We start from the raw sequence: 21,998 nt of genomic DNA on the forward strand, positions 1-21,998 counted from the left end.
ACTATTTACAGAATTATTAAATGTAAGTTTTTCAATCATACTTACACCTTTAACCGCTTGAATTTAATCTGTTAGTGCAAGAGAACTTTGGCTCTCACGTTCTCCTTTCCCTTACCTCGCCCCACGTGGGGACATTCTCCTATGTGTGAGGCTGCTTTCCTTTCCCTGAAGGTGGGCCGAGCAAAGGAGAGTGACGCAAGAGTGGGCTGTGTCCTGGATGCTGCGAGTGCCTCTGCCTCCTTGAGAATGAGCCCATTAGCTGCACAAATTCGCAGCGGGCGGCCGGGGCAGCGGCTGCAGCAGCGGCGGCGGAGGCTCTGCATTACCAAGTCCTGCGTCCTCTGCAGGCGCCCGAAGCTGAGTGCGCATCCTCTACCGCACCCAAGCTTCGTCTGTCGTTTCAAGCTCTTCATGCTGCCCCACTAAAAGGAAAACATGGGCACGGGGGATTTTATCTGCATTTCCATGACTGGAGGGGCGCCCTGGGGGTTCAGATTGCAAGGTGGCAAGGAGCAGAAGCAGCCCTTACAAGTTGCAAAGGTAGGACCTGAACGAAGTGTCACGGCTCTGTGCTAGGAAGGAAGGAATGAAAGCAACCTGTTGATGATGTTTTCATGTTCTGATGCAGAAGTCTGAGTATTAGTTTGATTTTGCGGCGGACGTTGATTTTTCTAGGATGTGAGCTGTTTTCTAAGAAACTTTGGAGAGTAATGGACCACATCCTATGTTATTAACTTGCAATCGATGAGGGGTAGGTGGGAAGAATGCCATATTTATCAGCAGAGGAAAAGGCCTAGTTAACCATGTTCTTCTGACAACCAGCAAGACACTGGGGAGCGTTTCTTCCAGGCAATTTTAGAACATTCAGTTGAGTTATTGTTTCATGTCACTTCACTTGGCTCTGGCAGAGGAGAAACGCTCAGTTCAGCATAACTACTTTGCTTGGCTATTTTGGGGACTCATATAGAGTGTTGGTAGTGACATTTATTATGCAGCATTCATGAAAAGGCCAATTTGGGGCAGTAATTTTAAAAGTATGATGAAATAGCATAAAATCTATTTAAAAGAATACCCTTTTAAGGATTTGACAAATAAATGCAAAAATCCAAGTGCTGTATTCCTTCTTATGTACTCTTTTAGTCAAGATCTCAAAAATAAACTTAGAAGATAATCTAAATATATTATAATTAAGAGGTGACTTTGTAACACATTAATAAAAGTGCTTTATGCTTTTATTGCCATTAGATTGCCTGCATTACCGGTTAGCCAGAGGGGATCTGGTATTCTCTAATTGGCATTCAGCTAAAATAAAACTTAAAATGCACAAAACTAAGCAAACTTTTATCTAACTTCATCATCAAATTGCAAATTATAGTATTGTATTGAAGAACATGCAAGAGCATGGGATTAATTTCCTACTTTATGCTTATGTTAAAAATGGGTACAGATCTTTATGAAATACATGGGCCATTGCCTTTGTAGTTATTGCTTCCCTCTGGCTTTTATTTATTTATTTTTTTTAAGTGTCCCTTGTGAAGAAAGAAGTTTCTTTGAAACTTCTTTTTGCTTCCAGGCATCCATCTGAAAATCCTTTCATAATGTGATGGTGGAATCCTGCCACCTAGTGAAAATTGCGAACATCAAGAATGAAGCATAAAACAGTAGATGAAAAGCAGAGTTTTTGTAACTGGAAAGTTCCTCCGAGGTCTGCAGTTCAACCCATGAATTTTAGATGAGGAAAGAGCCCAGGGATGTTAAGTAACTTGCCTTGAGTTTTCAGCTTGGAACTGGCAGAGTGATTAAAGGCTCAGAAAGGTGGTTTTGTTGGGTTCCTTTAGGAGTCAATAGCAGGCAACCTCAGATAAAATATGAATGCCCAATTTAGCATATGTAGAATTCATGACACTGAAGCAGATTCATCCTGAGTCTAGAATAGCAGTTGGCTGGCTCTAGGTATGAGATTTGGGTTCTAATTCCAGCTCTGATCTAACTTGCTGCCTGGCCTTAGGAAAATCTCTCACCCTTCCTGTCTCATCTGTTCTCTCTCTCTCTCTCTCTCTCTCTCTCTGTGTGTGTGTATGTAGGGAGAGAGAGACAATTTTAACTTAGGTAGTAAAGAAGTAAGGAAGAAATTGGACTGTGCAGTCTACGAAGCTCTGTCTTGCCCAAGTATTGTACAGTCCTTCTAGTGTACAGTTTTAGAATCACTTGCCTGCTAATTGAAATATGGGGACAGAGTGGCTGAGTGCTGTTGTTCTCTGGTGGCTCTTTGGCAGTCAGGCCTGAAGAGTAGAGTGGGTAGTGGGTTTCTTCTGACTTCTCCATGTGCCGATTTCAATGTGGAACCTCCTTGTGGTGATTCACTGAAGAGCTGAAGCAGATTGCTAGGAAAGGGTGCTGTGGAGGAGATTCTCTGCTAATGGCATCTCTATTGCCAGGATTCAGTAAGGTTGTTAGGCTATGTCAGAATCCAGCCCCACACTCCCCGCAAATCATCCTTCCTAAAATATCCAGCAATACATTTGTGATTTTCAAAAGATCATTATTGAAGCATCTAGATGATTGCTTTGCTTTTGTAGTTTGTGATACTATAGTTAGAGCTATAAGTTTTAAAATATCATTATGAGAGTATCTGGAAGTTTGCCTTAATTCTTGTGTGTTTGTGTGTGTGAGAGAGGGAGAGAGAGACAGAGATAGAGAGAGGGAGACAGAGAGAGACAAACTGTAGTCTACAGCCTACCTTTTGTCCGTATGTTAAAAAGACTAAAGAGCTATCTATAGAAGATGTTAAGTTCTAAATTACCACGGCAATGCACATTTTTGTTGATCTTTTTCTTTTTTTAGTTCAAATGATTATATTCGATTTCTTATACTAGCATTATTTGTGGGAGAAATCCCTTGGAACAAAGTGCTTATCACTTTCTCTGTTATACAGCTATTGCCTCACTATGATAACTGTATTTTATTTAAAACATTAAGTCAATTCAGATCTAGTCATGGTATCTCACTGAGTTCAAGGCAAAGTGAATGTTGCTTGGGCATACACTTTCTCTTCTTATAAGGACTGGTGATAGCTTATTAGGGCTGGATGCAAGGAAAGAGACAGAAAGGCTAGAGAGATGGTTGCTGTCAAATCAAATGTTCACAGTTTTGAATAACATGCACAGAATTAATTTGGGAGTTGAAGGAAAACTTAAATTTTCAAAGAAAAGAAAATTTCAGCGAGTGCTTGAACCATGCTCCTTAAAATGGGAATGCTACAAAGCAGTTCTGTAGACAATAACACATTTTGGCTTGTTGTGAAATATCTACATATTTAGGTTTTTCATAATTCTATATAGAGTAAAAATCTACAAGGCTGAAATAGTGCGAAAAAACTCGTCTAATGTTATTAAGAACAATAAAAATTGAATAACCTTATAATTCCCAATAAATATCTTTCTAGTGACATATTTAGTCACTTCTGAGATATGTCCACACATGTTTAGTATTTGGTTAGCTGGTTGAACTATACACAAACCCCCAATTTTACAGATAAATAACAGGAATATTCATTATCAAAACTTGCCATTGACATGTAAGCTCAATGCCACGAAAATCTGTTTTGTTTTAAAAAATAAACTGAATTTTTAAAAGGCCCAAATAATCAGTAACATAAGCTTGTTTTTAAAATGTTTATATATCTTTTAATTTATATTCTAAATATATGTGATGGGAGGCAAACATTTCTAACGCTGAGTTATAGCATAATACTCTGCAAAGTATATTTTCAAGAGATTATAAACAGAAACAAATTTATCCAGACAGAAAACCACATTGTGTGTGCAGATGGCTTTACAAAAAGAATGTGAGCACTTCTTCTTTACAGAACTCTCTCTTTTGGGACATATACTTATCTGGCTCTGTCTCAGGATATACTTTTGGCAAATCACTTTGAAAAATCTTCATATAAAGGAGTGGGGAGAAATTTTTGTTTTACCAAAAAATCTTACCTGCAACTGAAAAATCACTCACATTTTGAAAATAATTAAGAAAAAAATGTTCAGACCGTTTATCCGTTATACGTTTTAATATAGTTAGAAATTTATTTTTTCTTCAAATCTTATATACCACCGTCGTATGCATTTTCCTGAATTTAGTTCAAAATTTCAAATAATTGTTCATTAAAATTGAGGTGACATAGTATAATCCTTCATTTCATAAGGCCAACATGGATTTAATAATTCTTATCTGTTATTGTATATGTGTTCTTTAAGATTTTGAATAAAAATGTATTATTTACACAAAACACCTTTCAGATAATATTTTTCCCTTAGTGCCATCAGTAAGGTTTTAAAAATGTTTCAAATAGAAGAATTCCAGAAACATAGGTATTTCTAAAGGGGGTAAAAGATTTTAATGGGTTTGAGTGTGTGTACTTGAGAATAAATGCTCCTTCCTATATATGAAAACTAGTAATATCTTTATGAAAATATGCTTAATCACTTAGTTTTTAAATTGATTTTTAAGCCCTTTCCAGGAATTTTAAAGCCAGACATGCTTATAGAAGTTAGTGTGCTCTAGGCAAATCTATTAAGTAGGTGATATTTAAAAAATCCTTATTTTGGAATCTTGTATTTTAAGAAAGAGTTCTGAAAGATGACAATGAGATAAAATATTCACTATGCATGAACTTTGCCATTAGCTGGACATAGCACATATGTAGCTTACATGTATCAAGCCCTTGCCGTGTGCTAGGAAAAGTTGCAAGTGCTTTGCTGGTATTATCTCTTCAAATGTTCCTCAAAACCTAAACAGTAGGTATGAGAAAGGCTACATTGCTTGCCAATGGTTAAGCTACAAAAAATGATGAGATCTGATTTTTCTTCTTCCTCATTGGTGGAAACAGGTGCCTGAGAGGATAAAAGTAGGTTAAATCAGTCCCAAAAGGAAAGATTATTTAAAAGAAATACCATAGTTTGTGTACAACCCTGATTTAATTGATCTGGGGTTCACCCTGGACATCAGGATTTATAAACACTCCAAAGGAAATTGTGATGCGTGGTCAAGATTCACAAAAGCTGCTATAGAAAGTTGAGGCCAAAAAAAAAATCTGATGTTCTACCGCACAGCATGGTGACTATAGTTGATAATAATGTATTGTATATTTCAAAATAGCTAAAAAAGAGGAGTTTAAATGTCCCCATCACAAAGAAATGATAAATATTTGAGGTCATGGATATGCTAATTAGCCTGATTTGATCATTCCACAATGTATACATGTACTGCTATATCACGTTGTACCCCATAATACATGCACCTATTATTTGTCCATTAAAAATAAAATAAAACTAAAAAAAGAAGATATGTATGTATATGAATATATATTATATATATTTTGCTGGTTCATGAAATCATCATCATCAATCATCTAAGATTCTTTACTGCTCTGATGTTCTATAATTGTCATTGAAATTCAAGAAGAGGTAAAAAAAAAACCAAAGTGAGGCCAGATAGGTCCCCACAGGACTTACTGACGGGTGGTGGCACGTTATGTCCCTTCCGCCCTTCCCCGCTGCCTCTCTCCTAGTCAACTTAAGAGAAAGACCAGAGAGAGGCTAATCATTATCTGAGTTTTTGGCACTGTGAGCAGGTCATAATAGTGGTGGGAGGATTTTCCCTTTCTGAAGCCAGAATGGATGGGCTGCCCGGGTCAGCGGGAGTGGGGAAGAGGAGGTATTGGGAAGCTCCAAAATGATTACTGTAAAGATCAGAGGAACTGGCAAGAAGGGGAGACTAGCAGTTTATTCCCTGGTAGTTTGTCTTCTCTGTCCATGGACTTGCTAGCCTCCCTAGTGCCTTCATAAGTGGGAGTGGGTGCAGAGTGTTGGGGGAAAGTTGGGGGAATAAAACTGCAGAAAGATGCAGGCGGAAGGAGAGTAGGAGAAAAAGGAAGAAGGAGAGAGAGAGAGATAATACGATCTGCTTTAAAAACAACAATTACCTTTGTTTAATACTCAATAAAAGTTCAGAGTTTTTATTTCTAAGCTGAGAGTTCTATACCCTGACAGTAACATTCAAGAAACACTTCTCTAGGCTAACTGAAACTGCACATCTGCCTAATACCGAAACGCATCCCAGGTTACTAAAGTACTGATTCACATTTAACAAAAGGAGAAGAAAAAGGAAGAGGGAGAGTATACAGTTCTTGTCATGCCCAGTCAAATTTTCATTCATTCTGCCTAGAAATATTAGTTTCAACATGATCGGCCAGGCGCGGTGGCTCAAGCCTGTAATCCCAGCACTTTGGGAGGCCGAGACGGGCGGATCACGAGGTCAGGAGATCGAGACCATCCTGGCTAACACAGTGAAACCCCGTCTCTACTAAAAATACAAAAACTTAGCCAGGCGAGGTGGCAGGCGCCTGTAGTCCCAGCTACTCGGGAGGCTGAGGCAGGAGAATGGTGTGAACCCGGGAGGTGGAGCTTGCAGTGAGCTGAGATCCGGCCACTGCACTCCAGCCTGGGTGACAGAGCGAGACTCCGTCTCAAAAAAAAAAAACAAAAAAAAAACATGATCATCAATGGAAGTCACATGAGTTGGTGATAAGTTTTCAGGACTAACATACATAAAGAACACGTGATTGATATGAACCTATGTGATGTAACTGATTTTTTTAAGGAGTGCCAACTCATTCCGTTATAAACATATTTCTTTCAGTAACTGCTTTCGACATGATAAAGACGAATCCCTTTGTTAGTAATATTTTGGGCAGATCTCATCATTCTTGGTGGCTTTTAGTTATTAAAACACTCAACTTTAATTAAAGCTTCAGTCACCTATCTGACTCTAAACTCTCTCCCTAGTCACTGTGGCCAGGCTTGTGGCTCCAGGGTGTGGCATGGAAAGGAGGGTGTCTGCTCTTTACCCATATCCCTCTAGTCCCTCCACAGTTGAAGGAAAGAGGAAAGATTTGAAGAGGAAAGGGGCAGATAGATATATTTATTCATAACTGAATGAGGTGGCGTTTCTCTCTTCTTTGGGTGTTGTGCTTTTCTGGTTAATGTGAGTGGCCATTAATGTCCTCTCTGAGGCTGGTGTCCAAATTCTGGAGCATGTGTGTGGTTTCTTCCGGGAGAGCTAGAGGGCCTCATTAGTGTGCAGTCCCCTAACACAGGAAATCAGGCTTCTGACAATCTCTTCTGTACCTCCTACAGTCCCACTGGTTCATCAAGATACCAGCTTGTTCCTGCTAGACTCTGGTTGAGTTTGGCCTTTCTGGGTAGGGCCTTGGCAAGATGGTTCAAATCTAGCTACCTTTTATGATAGTCACTCACCCACAGGAAATGCAAGGATCCTTGCCTTGCCAAATGTGGAAGTCACTATGCAGTGTCATTATGACATACACATTATGCCTAACTGGATATTTTGCATATTTTTCATAGCAATCATCTTAATGTAGCTTCCAAAATAACTTCTGTCAGTTAATTAGTGTTTAAGAATATAAACTAATTTATATGTTTGGCTAAAAATACTTCACATGTGTATATCTTATAATTTCTGAAGTGTCTTAATATATGTTATCTCTTTTAATATTAATTCGATTGATAAAGTTTTGTAATTCTCAGTTTATAGATTAAAAAAACTGATCCTGAAAAATAATTGCGAAAACATTATATAAAGAAGCCCAAAGTTAAATATAATTCTTTCCGTCTATTGGGGGCGTCATGCTACTCCACTGCCTCAACCTGGATAAAAAGAATAGGCTGTCACTTAGTACTGGTGAAAAGTGCAATGACTTCAGTACAGGGTTTGTATGAAATAGAATCTCACCAAATTTAACCTTACTCCTTAAAAACATTGATAAGAAACTATTCTTTGTTTAATGGGCCTGAGGAAGAGGATTACAGGTAATGTGCAATGGGAGAAAGACTGCAAATGGAACCAGTCTGCTTATCAATAAATCTGAAAAATATATGGACTCCAAGTTTATTATGTCTTTTCTAACAAATTCATGATGAAACTGAATGCAGTGAGGTTCTTATAAAAGGAAATGGAGAATTTCTGAAACAGGTTCATTAAACAATTCTGAAGAGTAAACACCTTCATGAAGTTAAAAGACTCGTCTAAGAAAGAAAATAACATCTGCTCTTTTGAGGGATATTTTTGACAACCTCAATGAGAACATGTTTATGATTTTGGATTACTTTAGGCACCTAATGTTTCTGAATTGTCTATCATTCTTTTCTGTTTTTCAAAAGCAGGGATGGCCAGAGTCTCAACAAACTGTATCTTCAAATCTTTGTGAAATTGTTTGCATGTGGCAGATTATTGGATGTCGTTTCCTTTAACTAGCATATAAATCTGGTGTGTTTCAGATAAATGAACAGCAAAATATGGTAGATTTACCATTTGGAACATTGTGAATGAAAATTTGTGTCTCCAGATTATGTAACAAATAACTATTTCCTAACCATTGGTCTTTGGATTTTTATAATCCTACTCACCAATAACTAGCTTCTCCTCTTGTATTTTGAAGCAGTGTGGGTACTGGATTGATTAAAAAAAAATGAAAGATGAGCTTTCTGGAACAGAATTATGGATTTATGTCTGTATTAGTTCATTTTCACACTGCTACAAAGAACTATTTGAGACTGGGTAATTTATAAAGGAAAGAGGCTTAATTGACTCACGATTCACATGGCTGGGGAGAACTCAGGAAACTTACAGTCATGGCAGAAAGTGAAGGGGAAGCAAGGCACATCTTACATGACATCAGGAGAGAGATACAGAGTGAGTGGGGGACTGCCAAACACTTTCAAACCATCAGATCTCATGAGAGCTCACTCACTATCATGAGAACAGCATGGGGGAAACCATCCCCACGATCCAATCACCTCCCACCAGTTCCCTCCCTCAACATGTGGGGATTATAATTTGAGATGAGATTTCAGTGGGGACGCAGAGCAAACCATACCAATATTTTATCTGATTCGACCTATAGATACTCCCCCTTCCTTCACCCTTCTTCCTTCATCCGGTTTAACAAAATTTACCTTCTTAAATTTCACCTTTTCAGGACATGTTATTTTCATCCTAGGAAATGTGTAATCATGACCAATGACTGTCATTTAACCCCAAATATCTTCTTGTCTTTAATAGTATCTTCTGGAGAATTTTTTTTTTTTTTTTTGAGACGGAGTCTCGCTCTGTCGCCCAGGCTTGGAGTGCAGTGGCCGGATCTCAGCTCACTGCAAGCTCCGCCTCCCGGGTTCACGCCATTCTCCTGCCTCAGCCTCCCGAGTAGCTGGGACTACAGGCGCCCGCCACCTCGCCCGGCTAGTTTTTTGTATTTTTTTAGTAGAGATGGGGTTTCACCCCGTCTACGAGATTATCCTGTTAGCCAGGATAGTCTCGATCTCCTGACCTTGTGATCCTCCCGTCTCGGCCTCCCAAAGTGCTGGGATTACAGGCTTGAGCCACCGCGCCCGGCCTGGATAAATTTTTATTTAAGAAACTCATACATGACGTTTACTAGGTGCCAGACGCTTCTTGAATAACCTTTTAAATATAATGACAGAACTCTGAGGTTACCCTTAGTTAAGATCCCCATTACAGGGGCACAAAGAGGTTAAGTGACTTCTCCAGGTCACATGGGTAGTTAAGACCAGAGCTGGGGTGCACATCTAAAGATCCTGGATCCAGGGCTTGTGTTCTAAGCTCCTACACATGTCACTTTTGGATCTAGTGTAGTTTGAACAGCCAGTTAAGACAGGAAGACGGCATCTCAACAAGAGCATGCTGGAGAGATTTTTGTGACTCCTTAAACCACACCTGCTTTTCTTGTTCTGACATTAAGTATAATCTCAATTACTTAATGTCAAATCATTTTATTTGAAACTTTTATTTCCAGAATGAATAATTTAGGAAATAAAACAGAAATAGGCTAGAAACTTTCATAATTCTGCATTCTGAAGGATAATTTTCTTTTATTTTCTTAGCAAGATTTTCCATGTCTTCTTGAAAACTGTGGCATGATACCTTGTTTTTGAAGCAAAAACTTTCAAGCAGCTGACCATTTTTGAGAATTTTGCTATGCAGTTCAAGACATATCAGAGGTGAAATTATTAAGAGGATATAAATTCAGTGTGTTTTGCTGGCAGTCTGGATACTGATTTTCTACCTCCTCAGTAGCCCTACTCCATTTCCTGCTCTGTATTCCTGCTCCCACCACCTCGGCTCAGGTCCTTATTTTTGTCTCTTAGATAATTATATTGGCCCTGTAACTGGTCTCCTTGTTTCTGGTTTCACATTCCTTGAGTTCATGCTACACAGAGCTGCCAGAGAGATTTTTCTAAATCACCTGTTATATCACTTCTTAAAATACTTCAAAGGCTCCCCATCTCTGTCATCGAGATAACCATAACATTGGTTTATCTTATGTGCAGACATGGGTTAAGCACTTTAGGAATTATTTTGTTCCTAATATTCCTACAATCCTTTTTGTTTTTTTTAACAGTGGAGGAAACTGAGGCTTAGATAAGTTAAGTAAAAAATTGAATATCATATAGTTAGCAAATGGCAAAACGAGGACAGAAGCCAGTTTGATGACAAAGCCCATGCTCTTAGCTGCCACCCTGCAGTGGGGCTTTTCACAGACCGACGGCCCCGCTGTGGCACACGAAGCTCTCTGTGATCTGGATGCTGACAAACTGTCCAGCCCCATCACCTGTCACCCTCCCAGAAGTGCATTTAGCTCTTTGAAAATACCACGATTCTCTCAAACACTGTTCCTCCCTGGTTGCTTCATCCCTGCTGTGTCCTTGGCTGGAATGCTTGTCCACCCCATCTCCTGGCGCCTTCCCTAAAATGCTTGGAGAAATTTTACTTACCCTGGACATCTCTGTTAAAGTCAGTTCTCTGAGAGGTTTGACTCAATTGTCTAGTCGGAGGGGAGCACTTGCTCTTCCGTGTTCCTGTGATCACACACTGCTTTCACCTTGAGCTCCCACATGCAGCCTGACGCTGAAGCTTTTGTTCACAAGTCTGTTTCCTCCATTAGACCAGTGGTAGCCAAAAGGTTTGACTGTGCCTCTTAAAACAATTTTGAGCATATCCCATATACAGGGTGAATGTACATATATATGAAATATAGTATATATGTACATGTACTGCTGGGCTATATTTTTATCTATAACGTAAAACATACCAAAAAGAAAACTTTAAAACATGAGATAAAAGGTGAAATAAACAATATTTCAAAACTATTTTTATTTTATTTTCTTGACAATACAAAATGTCTTTTTATTCTCGCTGACAAGACTTTTTTTTTAAGTGAGAACAATGTTATTGACAGACTTTTTCAGATTTTGAAAATCTTGATGTGACCCCATGGGGTACAATGATTCAAAGGTCTAGTGAAACTTTAATTTATTTCAGTTCTTGAGTTTAAAGATTGTCATAGCTGAAATGATAATCTCTTAATATATGCAGGTATACACTGAATAAATTAATCATTACCTGATAATCATTTTTCATTTTCATCAACAAATAATGCAACTATTTTTGTTGCAATTTGGCCAGTAGATTTTTCATTTTCTCTGATGTCTACCCTTTGTTCTTACAAACTAATTGGAATAGGTTACATTTTTATTTTTGTATTAAACCCTGACTGTACTTTTTTTTTTTTTTTTGAGACGCAGCCTCCCTCTTATCGCCCAGCCTGGAGTTCAATGGTGCGATCTTGGCTCACTGCAACCTTTGCCTCCCGGGTTCAAGAGGTTCTCCTGCCTCAGCCTCCTGAGTAGCTGGGATTACAGGCGCCCACCACCACCCCTGGCTAATTTTTGTAGTTTTAGTAGAGATGAGGTTTCACCATGTCGGCCAGGCTGGTCTGGAACTCCTGACCTCTGGTGATCCGCTTGCCTCGGCCTCCCAGAGTGTTGGAATTACAGGCGTGAGCCACCGCACCCAGCCTGCTGTACTTTTTATTTGAAAAATATGAAATCAGGTTAGAAATTCTTCTTCCTAGTTAAATGTGCTATTATGACATTTTAAAGAATAATACATTTAAGTGATCTCCAGCCCCAAATCACTTAATTATAGAAATATTTTCAACAATTCTGTTTCATTTCTTTTTGAAGTTGCTTTCAAAGCAATTCATGTTAGGGAATGTATCATGCTTATTATCCTAAAATGTGTGTCAGGTGACCAGCAACTAAAAGCCACTTGTCGCCACAGAAAACGTCAACAAATTTGGAACGTTCATTTATGTGTTAAATAAAACTGAAATATCCTTAGGTTCCACAAGTATTTTAAGGATTTGTAAGAGATACCATTGGAACCTCAGTGGTACAAATTTCTGTATGATATAAAAACTTTTCCTAGTCACTCCCTATATCATTGGTACGTTTGAAAGATTCCAGTATGGTTTAAATGTGAGTTTCTATAAAATTACTCATATTTATGACCTCCTGTAGCACTTTTCCACTTCTATTATTTTGCTGCATGAACTTGCCTACAAGTAATGCATTGAATGAATTTGATTTAAGGCACCTCTGTAATCTTACCCTAGAATCTCTCTCTCTATAGGTAGGTAGGTAGGTAGGTAGGTAGGTAGATAGATAGATAGATAGATAGATAGATAGATAGATATTTGTCAATTCCTGCTAAAGTCAAGTACTTTATCAATGATTATCAGTGTACACAGTTTTTCTACAAAATATTCATTTTCTTGAGTTAAAGACTTCATTTACTTTTGAGAATTTATCTCCAGTATCTTTCTTTCTTGGATCCCCAAAGAAGTAATTTTTTATTTCAATATTGAAATATAACTTAGAAAATGCCATAAGCCGAGGTATATCAGCAACATTTTTTTTTATCCAACCATTACAGCAAACTTCCTCCAATATGTAGTTTGTTTCAGTATTTTCATACTAATTTTCTGGTATTTTGTTTTCTTTGCATCTTCAACAGTACTTGCAAAAAAATACATTTTGTTGCCATATTGTATTATTTTAGCCATTTTTAATTTGTAGCCATGAAGATCTTTCTAAACATTACACTTGGCTTAAAATCTGTTAAGTTTTAAATTGAGTATTACCTTTGTTGAAAAAACAAATCCAGAAGTTTTTCCTGCTCAGATGTTAGTTTTTAAATAGCTTCCTAATCCCAATTGCTTCACAGTAACATTAACTAAACTAACATCATAGGACACAATAAGGCAAAGTTCCTCTGTCACATATTCCAGATAACCCATATTCCAAATTATCTTCTTGATAATTTTGAATATTTTCCCTACCTGTCACATAGGATTAAGCAGTAATGGTATTAATCTCACAATATGATGAAGAGTATCCATAGGAGCAGAGGGGAAGAGTCAGCTCTGGCTCTGCTGTATTCTTGTTGTTCTGTTGTGCTTGAAATGTGTTATTTTTAGTTAATAACTTCCTTTCAGAAATATTTTAATAGGAATCATTTTGTGAGAGTCGAATTCCTTGAAACTAAATAATTATGTGGAAATTCACTTAATCAGACACAGTAAAACATAATCTGTTGCAAAATACTGAAAGAGAATGAGCTGACGAGAAACCCTCCACCCTTCTGGGAGGTGAGTCCCCTTTTTGGTGAGGTCACCGAAGCACCGTGGGAAGTACATAACTGTCTGGCCCACAGACCAGACTGGACCAGGATACCACTGTCAATTCACATGGTAAAGTAGATTCAATGTTAGTTGGTGCTCATTTCCTTTTCATTTTGTAGATGAAAATAAATGTGCATAAGAATCCAGTGGGCTTGTTAGATAGTTGGGGGAAGAGCCTTCCAGGCACAGGGTTCTAAAGGTACAGGAGCCCTGAGACAGAAGTGTGCTTGATATGGTCAAGGAACAGTAAATGTGCCAATGTAGCTGGCACATATTTCCATGACAAATTGTTATGAGAAGTCCAGTCTTTCACAGTGGTAAAAATTAATAACTCTCTCTCCTAGGAACTCTGGCCATGTGGTTATTTTCCCATCATTAAATAATCAACACACTGGTCTTATAAGAACAACTTTGCAATGAGATCTTTGAATTTCCTCTTTATCCGTTTCGGCTTCTCATGATGTAGCAGCCTACTGACCTGTCTCTAGAGCACCTGTATTAGTCCATTTTCACGCTGCCGATAAAGACATACCTGAGACTAAGTAATTTATAAAGAAAAAGAGGTTTAATGAACTCACAGTTCCGTTTAATGAACTCACAGTTCCATGTGGCTGGGGAGGCCTCACAATCATGGTGGAAGGCAAAATGGCAGCAGACAAGAAAGAATGAGAGCCAAGCAAAAGGGGTTTCCCCTTATAAAACCATCAGCTCTGGTGAGACTTACTTATTTACTACCATGAGAACAGTATGGGGGAAACCACCCCCATGATTTAATTTTCTCCCACCGGGTCCCTCCCATAACACGTGGGAATTATGGGAGCTACAATTCAAGATGAGATTTGGGTGGGGATACAGCCAAACCATGTCAAGCACTTATTTAAGTGAATAATCACTACAACCTTTTATGTAACAATTCTGATAAAAATAATATTAAAGTAATCTTTTCTCTTCATCTGAAGTGCATTCTCCCAGTGAGAGAAGAGGAATTTAAGGAGTGTTGAGGAGAATTTTAATACTTAGATCCTGTTTGTTTTAACCTTGACACCATATCTAGAGCAAAGAAGAGTTTTGCTGTATTTTCTAATGTGTCTTAATTTCAGTTCTCCTTAAAAAAAGAGATAATCCTATTTGGATATTGTTTGGAAATGAGCCCATGGAAAGGGTAAAAAAATTTCAGTGCTGGTTACAACTTAATGTGTAAATTTAAAGATATTTTTCAGAGCTTCAGTTTCCTCATCTGTAGAATAAGGTACTATGTAATGAAATTGCTGCCTTTCTAGGTAAAAAATATTGGAATATTACTCAGTTTTATAGGTGAGAAATCTGAGACCCAATAGCCAGTTAATAATATAACTCAAAAGGCTTTTTAAAGACTGTGTATTAAGATGATTTCCTTGAAACTAGATAATTATATGGAAATTCACTTAATCAGGCACAGTAAAACATAATATATTGCAAAATGCTGGAAGAGAATGAGCTCATGAGAAAGCGTCTTTCTCTTTCTGTGTACCTGGCACATAGTAAGCATGCAGTAAAGGGGTTTGTCTTTAGTATTGTTATTCTAGTTAAAGGAGGAAGTAACTGTCTTCTAAACAAGTTTTATTTATTCAAAAATTAAGAAAAGCAGTAGTCCAATTCACTGAACTCCAGATATACACATAAAATCTGTAGCACAAAAGCCAGTTAGAACAACTTGTGATGACGCTTTCACCCAGTGCAAGTTTTCATTTTTGATAAATATGATATTTCAGAAAATGTTTGCAGTATCAATTACTAATCAAGATTACTTTGTTATGCAGTTTAATCAGTTTAAGACACGGGATCCTAAAATTATGTATTTTATGTGGCCAAATACAATCAAATGATTGTCCTACTTAAAAATGGTACAATTTTTTTTTTTAGGCAGAGTCTCGCTCTGTCACCAGGCTGGAGTGCAGTGGTGTGATCTCGGCTCACTGCAACCTCTGACTCACTGGTTCAAGCAATTCTCCTGCCTCAGCCTCCCAAGTAGCTGGGATTTACAGGCACACGTCACCATGCCCAGCTAATTTTTGAATTTTCAGTAGAGATGCGGTTTCACCATGTTGGCCAGGATGGTCTCGATCTCCTGACCTCATGATCCGCCCACCTTGGCCTCCCAAAGTGCTGGGATTACAGGCATGAGCCACCACACCCGGTCAATGGTACAGATTTTTAAAAGGAAATACCTCAAGCTACAATTAATTGCATATAATTCTGTTGAGCTCTATTTAGAGCAAATGAACTTTCTTTCAATATATTAGTCTTTGTGCCTCAGTTTCTTCATTTGTAACACTCATTTCCAAGGATTGTTTTCAGGATTAGAAATTATACATTCAAATCACTTAGTACTTAGAAAACATTCAAGAGTTTAAAAATTATTATTAGCATGTTTGCGGTTATTCTAATTTTATCTCAGTAACTTTTATGAAATTAAGACATATCTGCTGTCTTCTCTTCAGTGATTTTTGAGACCCGAATGTCATTGGAAGGGCTCCTGTAGTCCTTGGAGTCCCACCTTGTGAAGTGGCATTTAATAGTTTTAGAATGCTGCCTCACATTTGCTGAATAACCTATTGCCCTTTAATTGGAAACAGCATATGGAAATCATCACGAAGAGAAGAAATCATTTCAAGTGCTTTGAAAATATAAAAGAAAATAAATTGTCCTTGGTAAGTAAATATAGGACACTGATCTCTGAATAGTCAGGAAAATTCTGTGCCAGGGCCTTTGGCAAAGGCTAATGAGGATTTTGTTCCCTCCCCCACCTCCACCCCCACATGCTTGTCTTCTAAATTACAAGACCTTATTACTATATAAGGCTGCTTTTTCTAAGTAAATGATAATACATTCAACTCCTTGGAGTTTTTAGCTTTTCAAACATTGGTGAGTTATTTTCATCAGTCAAGATCAAGCTAAAATGAAAACTAAAATCTGTGAGAGTCAGATAATACCATAGAAGTTACCTTTATTTATTTATTTTTCTTTCATGAAAAACATAGCATTTTCCACTGGATGGTGCTCAGCATGACTGCTATCAGATTGACTTGTATAAATATTATATTACATTTATCGGTTGCTATAGGGAGTCAAAATGCAGTGATCCATTTTCAGATCTCCAATCTTTTGGCTGCCGGCCTGCCGGATGGGGAAATGTTGATCAGAACAATTGTATCTCAGGGCAGAGCTGTGGTCAGGGAGAGGAAGCTCATTACTCCATCCTACCCCCATGCCACAATGACCAGATAGCTTCATGTTGACTAGGTTACTGTGGATCCCTTCAGCTGCAGGCACAGGACTGAGAGTAGACACAAATTCAACTAAGGATCCCATCATGTTATTTATTCCATTATGTTCTTCATGATATCCAATTACCCTGACCCTCTGCTTCTCTTTCTTATTTGAGCTGGAAAATTCCTTCTTCTTTCTATTCACGGCTCCCATTTTCTTAATTCCCATTCTTTCTTTATCTAGATTTTTGAAGTCTCTTCTCCCGGTAGCTGACTAAGCAAATTGAGACATTGAATCTAATATTGCCTTACCTGCAGAAGAAACAGAAGTGATACCTGATGTGTGTGTGTGTGTGTGTGTGTGTGAGAGAGAAAGAGAGAGAGAGAACACAGGAAGTCTGGCGTAAGTCTGTCTTAATTGATTTTCATGGAAAGGTAACAACATAGTATGGAAAATTATTTCACCCTTATAGGCATTGTGTGATTTTCCAGGAGTGCGTTTCAACAGTCCAGCACATCTCTCATAGAAAATCCCTTTTCAGGTTTGTAAGACCCTTTACTTCCTTTCATTGTACGTGTCCTCCTCCCTTTCCCCAGCCAACCACACAACTTCCCTATCAGATAAGCTTGTTTTGTCTAGTGAGGCTGTTCTCATGTTTTCCTGAATGTGTCATCCTCATTCGTCACTCGAGTCTCGAATTCTCACCTGGGCTCAGTGTCCTGGAGCCAAGGTGGCAAGGGAGACTGCAGTCATTGGAATGCTTTCCTATTTGATACTTAAACAAATATTATTGTTTTGATATAGCTAATGTTATGATATAGGGGCTTGTTCCTCATTGGTATTTCTAGTTAAATGGCTTGCATTTTTTGCACTTACATTGTCACCCTGCTCTTTGAAAGTAGGAACCACATCTTTTCATAGTTCTTGGCATTTTCCAAAATAATGCTCTTCAAGGTGAATGATTAACATATGTCACATACATGTATAACTAGATACTTAAGGCAGGCTGATATACCTGTTGAAAGGTTGTTGAATAAATGAATGAGTGACTATATATCTTTTACTGTTTGTTCAAGAGTGGCAACTATCGAAAAGCCTGATTTTGCTGAGGTTTTATCTGATGCTTTTTTTTTAAATAGGCAGCTTATATAAAGAGTAATTAGAAGAGTGATGTATATGTTGTACATATGTGTGTTCAGATTTTTCATGTAATAGTATGTAGCAACAAGATGCAAATCCAAGAGCTTCAGTGAAGACTGTTGGTTGAACTGAGAATCAGGAGACCTGAATTCTAGGTATGAGTCTAATTTCCCTTGTCTCCACTACTTTAACTGTATCACTGACACTAACTGGCTCTCAGTTGCTCTATTTATAAAATAAAAAATTTAGAGTTAATGATTTTAAGGTTCTTTTTGGTTAGAGCTATTTTAAATCAAGACAATAATGAGAGAAAGAAAATGCCAATGAATGGTCATATTTTCTCAGTGAATTTGAAAAATAAAGAAGTGTTTTCTGGAAACGATAATTATTTATACAGTATTGTATGGGGATTTTATTTGAATTTCTCCAAATTATAATTTGCATCTTTGTTTAAAAAAAAGAACAACTCTCAAAATGCTACCAATTTAATGTGTACCTTACTAGACCTTTTTTTATGCCTAAAATGGTATTTCAGCAAATTACTATTGAATTCAGCATTTTCCAATGCAGCTCCTTTCTAATTATTTTATTATTTTTATTTTACTTAGGAAACAGGTTGCCCAGGCTGGACTGACTGTAGTGGCACCACCATACTCATTCCAGCCTCCAACTCCAAGTGTTCCTCCCACCTCAGCCTCCTAAGTAGCTAGGACCACAGGTGTGTGCCACGACACCCAGCTAATTTTTTTTTTCTATTTTTTGTAGAGACAGGGTCTTGCTTTGTTGCCAACGCTGGTCTTGAACTCCTAGTTTCAAGCTATTGTCCCACCTCAGCCTCGCGAAGTGCTGGATTACAGGTGTGAGACACTGAGCCTGGCCCTTTTGAAAAATAAATGCTTAATTCTTTTCTTTTCCTTATAACTTTAAAAAATAATGAAGCAGCTCCCCAGCATATGAAAATGTAATCAATATTTTTTTTTTAAAAAAATCATTAACAGTGCATGGATTTAAACACAATTGATGTTTTTATAAATCTAACTTCTTTACTCAAACTTTAGATCCAATATGATTTATAGCTTTTATGTTTTGTTTCCCTTCCCCCACTAGAAATCCCAAAGAAACAATTGATACAGACCATCTTGTAGAGTTAAAACCATTCATTTCCATTATTAAAACTGCTACAATACTCTGACCTGGCTGTCTACTTCTATGAAGTATTCAAATTTGATGGAAATGGGAGAAGAGAGGATGTGTTTGACATTGTTCATCTATTCCTTAAACCCCTCATTTGGGTAAATATGTCAAAGAGAAAAAGGAGTCATTGGTATACTTGGACTTGATTAGTCTAGTGCCACATCTTAAAATGCACTATTGTAATCAAACCATGGCTGTGTCCCACAAATGACTTCTTTACAGTCTATACTACAAACCCCTGAAATAACTAGAATTGAAAATGGCTTTAATTTTTGGAACATAAAAATGACATATTGTCATTCTAAAAGTAATTCAAATATTACAGACAAGGATAAAAATAAGTAAAAACTATACCAGCCAGAAATACCACATTATTAACACTTTGGGGAGCCACTTTTCAGACCCCTCTGTACACACAGCAACTCACAATCACTCTTACCTTCCATTCCATGAAAAAGAATGGTACTTAATGTGCTTTGTTATTAAATGACACGTCATGGACATCTTTCCATGCCCATGAATTCTGATTTACATTTTTAATGGCTGTGTAGTATTACATTATATAGATTGACCGTTATTGACTTAACGAATTCCCTATTGAACATGTAATTTATTTCTAAGTTTTAACCATTACAGATAGTGCTGAGATTAATACTTTTGTGTATGTAAAATATATTTGTGCACTTTTCTGATCATCCCTCTAGAATAAATTCCTAAATGTGGAGTTGCTTAGTATGAGAATATGATAAATGATGGCTTTCTTAAAATTATTTCTTTTCTTTTATATTTTTGTAAAAATTAAGAATATGTGAATTAATTCGAAGGCTGTTTTATACATAAAGAGAACTTCTCTTGTCATGTATTTGTTACTCATTATATTGGCCAATAGAAATTTCTTTTGGTTGACAAAATAAGTATATGTCAATGTCAAATAATCTAGGTAATATACTTCCATTTCTAAACATTTAAAAAATATTTATAGTGATTTGTAACTTCAAAAAAATGGCTTGAAAAAATTTTTGATAGACAAAAATTCTCACATTTTAGTTTGATTAGATTTCCAGATCGTTTCAGGATAAAAAACATCCATAAGTATGATCAGTGTTCTAAAAGCAATGGGCAGGCAGGTATTAAAGCTTAGGAAGTCTGGGTTTGCAGCTTTTCATGGAATTATCACGACCGGATAAATCAAATAAAAAAATCTATCCTAAAAAATAATTAAATTCTGATATGTCTGTTTTGGGAGATATGTGAAAACAGGCTGCGCACATGATAAAGCCTTATAGAACAGGAGTTACAAATGCCATCATACAACTGTCCTACTAAGGTTATAGAATCCATTTCAAGAGGCCGGGCGCGGTGGCTCAAGCCTGTAATCCCAGCACTTTGGGAGGCCGAGACGGGCGGATCACGAGGTCAGGAGATTGAGACCATCCTGGCTAACACGGCGAAACCCCGTCTCTACTAAAAAATACAAAAAACTAGCCGGGCGAGGTGGCGGGCGCCTGTAGTCCCAGCTACTCTGGAGGCTGAGGCAGGAGAATGGCGTGAACCCGGGAGGCGGAGCTTGCAGTGAGCTGAGATCCGGCCACTGCACTCCAGCCTGGGTGACAGAGCGAGACTCCGTCTCAAAAAAAAAAAAAAGAATCCATTTCAAGAGAAGGCCATTGAAATTTGGATCTTGTAATTAATTTTTTGTTCTAATTCACAAAAATATTATTAAAACCTTTATTTTGTTTTTAATATAGTTTACATAATTTAGTTTTAGTATCGTTTAAAGGTTCCTGACCTATCTGGTTGTTAGAAAAAGGAACTAAATAATTTGTTTTTTAAAAGATTGGGCCCCCATAACATAAAGCCATAGGGGAATGACCATCTTCTGATCCATTGTTCAATTATCTGGCACTGCAGACGTACCCCTCAACATGCCCAGCAGCCTGACCTGGAGTCTTGATCCATGGGAGTGACCTTGCAATGAAATATGGACATGTGGCTCATATGTACCCTCAAACATCCTTCTGATGTTAACAAAAAATACCTGTGATTGCAAATTCACACTGAGGGATGCCTAATATGGAGGATAAACCTCCTTTCAGGGTTGTGAAACCTCCGGGGAATGAGAACTGACATACATGTAGACATCTCTTCCATTTACATGGCTCTTAATTGAGTTTTGAATTGGTAATGGGGCTGGTCCTGAGTAAGCCTAGGCTAAAAAGATGTCCCTGCGGGTATCGACCTACAGGAGTTGATATGTTTGGGGGTGTGGGAGAGGGGAGAGCACGTGTGGGATATGAAGATGCCTGTTCCCTGGACTTGCCCAGGGACACTCTGGAGAGAGTAAGTGGAGAGAGAGTAAGTGGGAACTTAGGAACTGTTTTCCATTAAACTCAGGACACTAATTGTGCCAGAGTCCAGGTGATAATGTGGGACACAGCACTGTGGAAGGGTGTTTTCTCACTCTTTTTTTCTTATACATAGACAGTTTTGATAGGGGCAGATGCAGAATAAATTGTGGGCCCTGCTCACGCCTGGGAAGGCTGGAGTAGCGGATGTGAGTGAACTTATTCCTGTGCATGGAGGAGGAGCAGAGGGAGATGCTGCATCTGTTGCCGGAGCTCTTGAGGCAGCAAACTTGCAATTACTAGTGTCCCAGAGGCATTGCCATTACACTTATATCTGTGTGATTTCCAGGGCCCAGCCTGAGTCCATATTTCTGACTCTTGACAGAAGTTGGTATCCACATGCCAAAGGTTATCTATAAACTAAAATAATTACAAATAAGACAACACCG

General features: G+C 37.9%; 1 protein-coding gene across 3 annotated transcripts in view; it reads left to right on the top strand.

Annotated features, from left to right (window-relative positions):
• The first annotated feature begins 252 nt into the window (after positions 1–252).
• The window catches only part of SYNPO2 (synaptopodin 2), a 172,375-nt gene continuing 150,629 nt past the window's right edge, over positions 253–21,998 (top strand). For 2 of the 3 annotated variants that reach the window (XM_025385069.1, XM_025385070.1), the window contains exon 1: positions 253–540. In XM_025385069.1, the coding sequence (XP_025240854.1) occupies positions 436–540 (105 nt within the window). In that variant the 5' untranslated portion in view covers positions 253–435. The remainder of the gene's footprint in view (positions 541–21,998) is intronic. The other variant, XM_025385071.1, reaches the window with a different exon arrangement.

This window comes from Theropithecus gelada, chromosome 5 (genome assembly GCF_003255815.1).
Source record: "Theropithecus gelada isolate Dixy chromosome 5, Tgel_1.0, whole genome shotgun sequence".
NCBI classification, from domain to species: domain Eukaryota; kingdom Metazoa; phylum Chordata; class Mammalia; order Primates; family Cercopithecidae; genus Theropithecus; species Theropithecus gelada.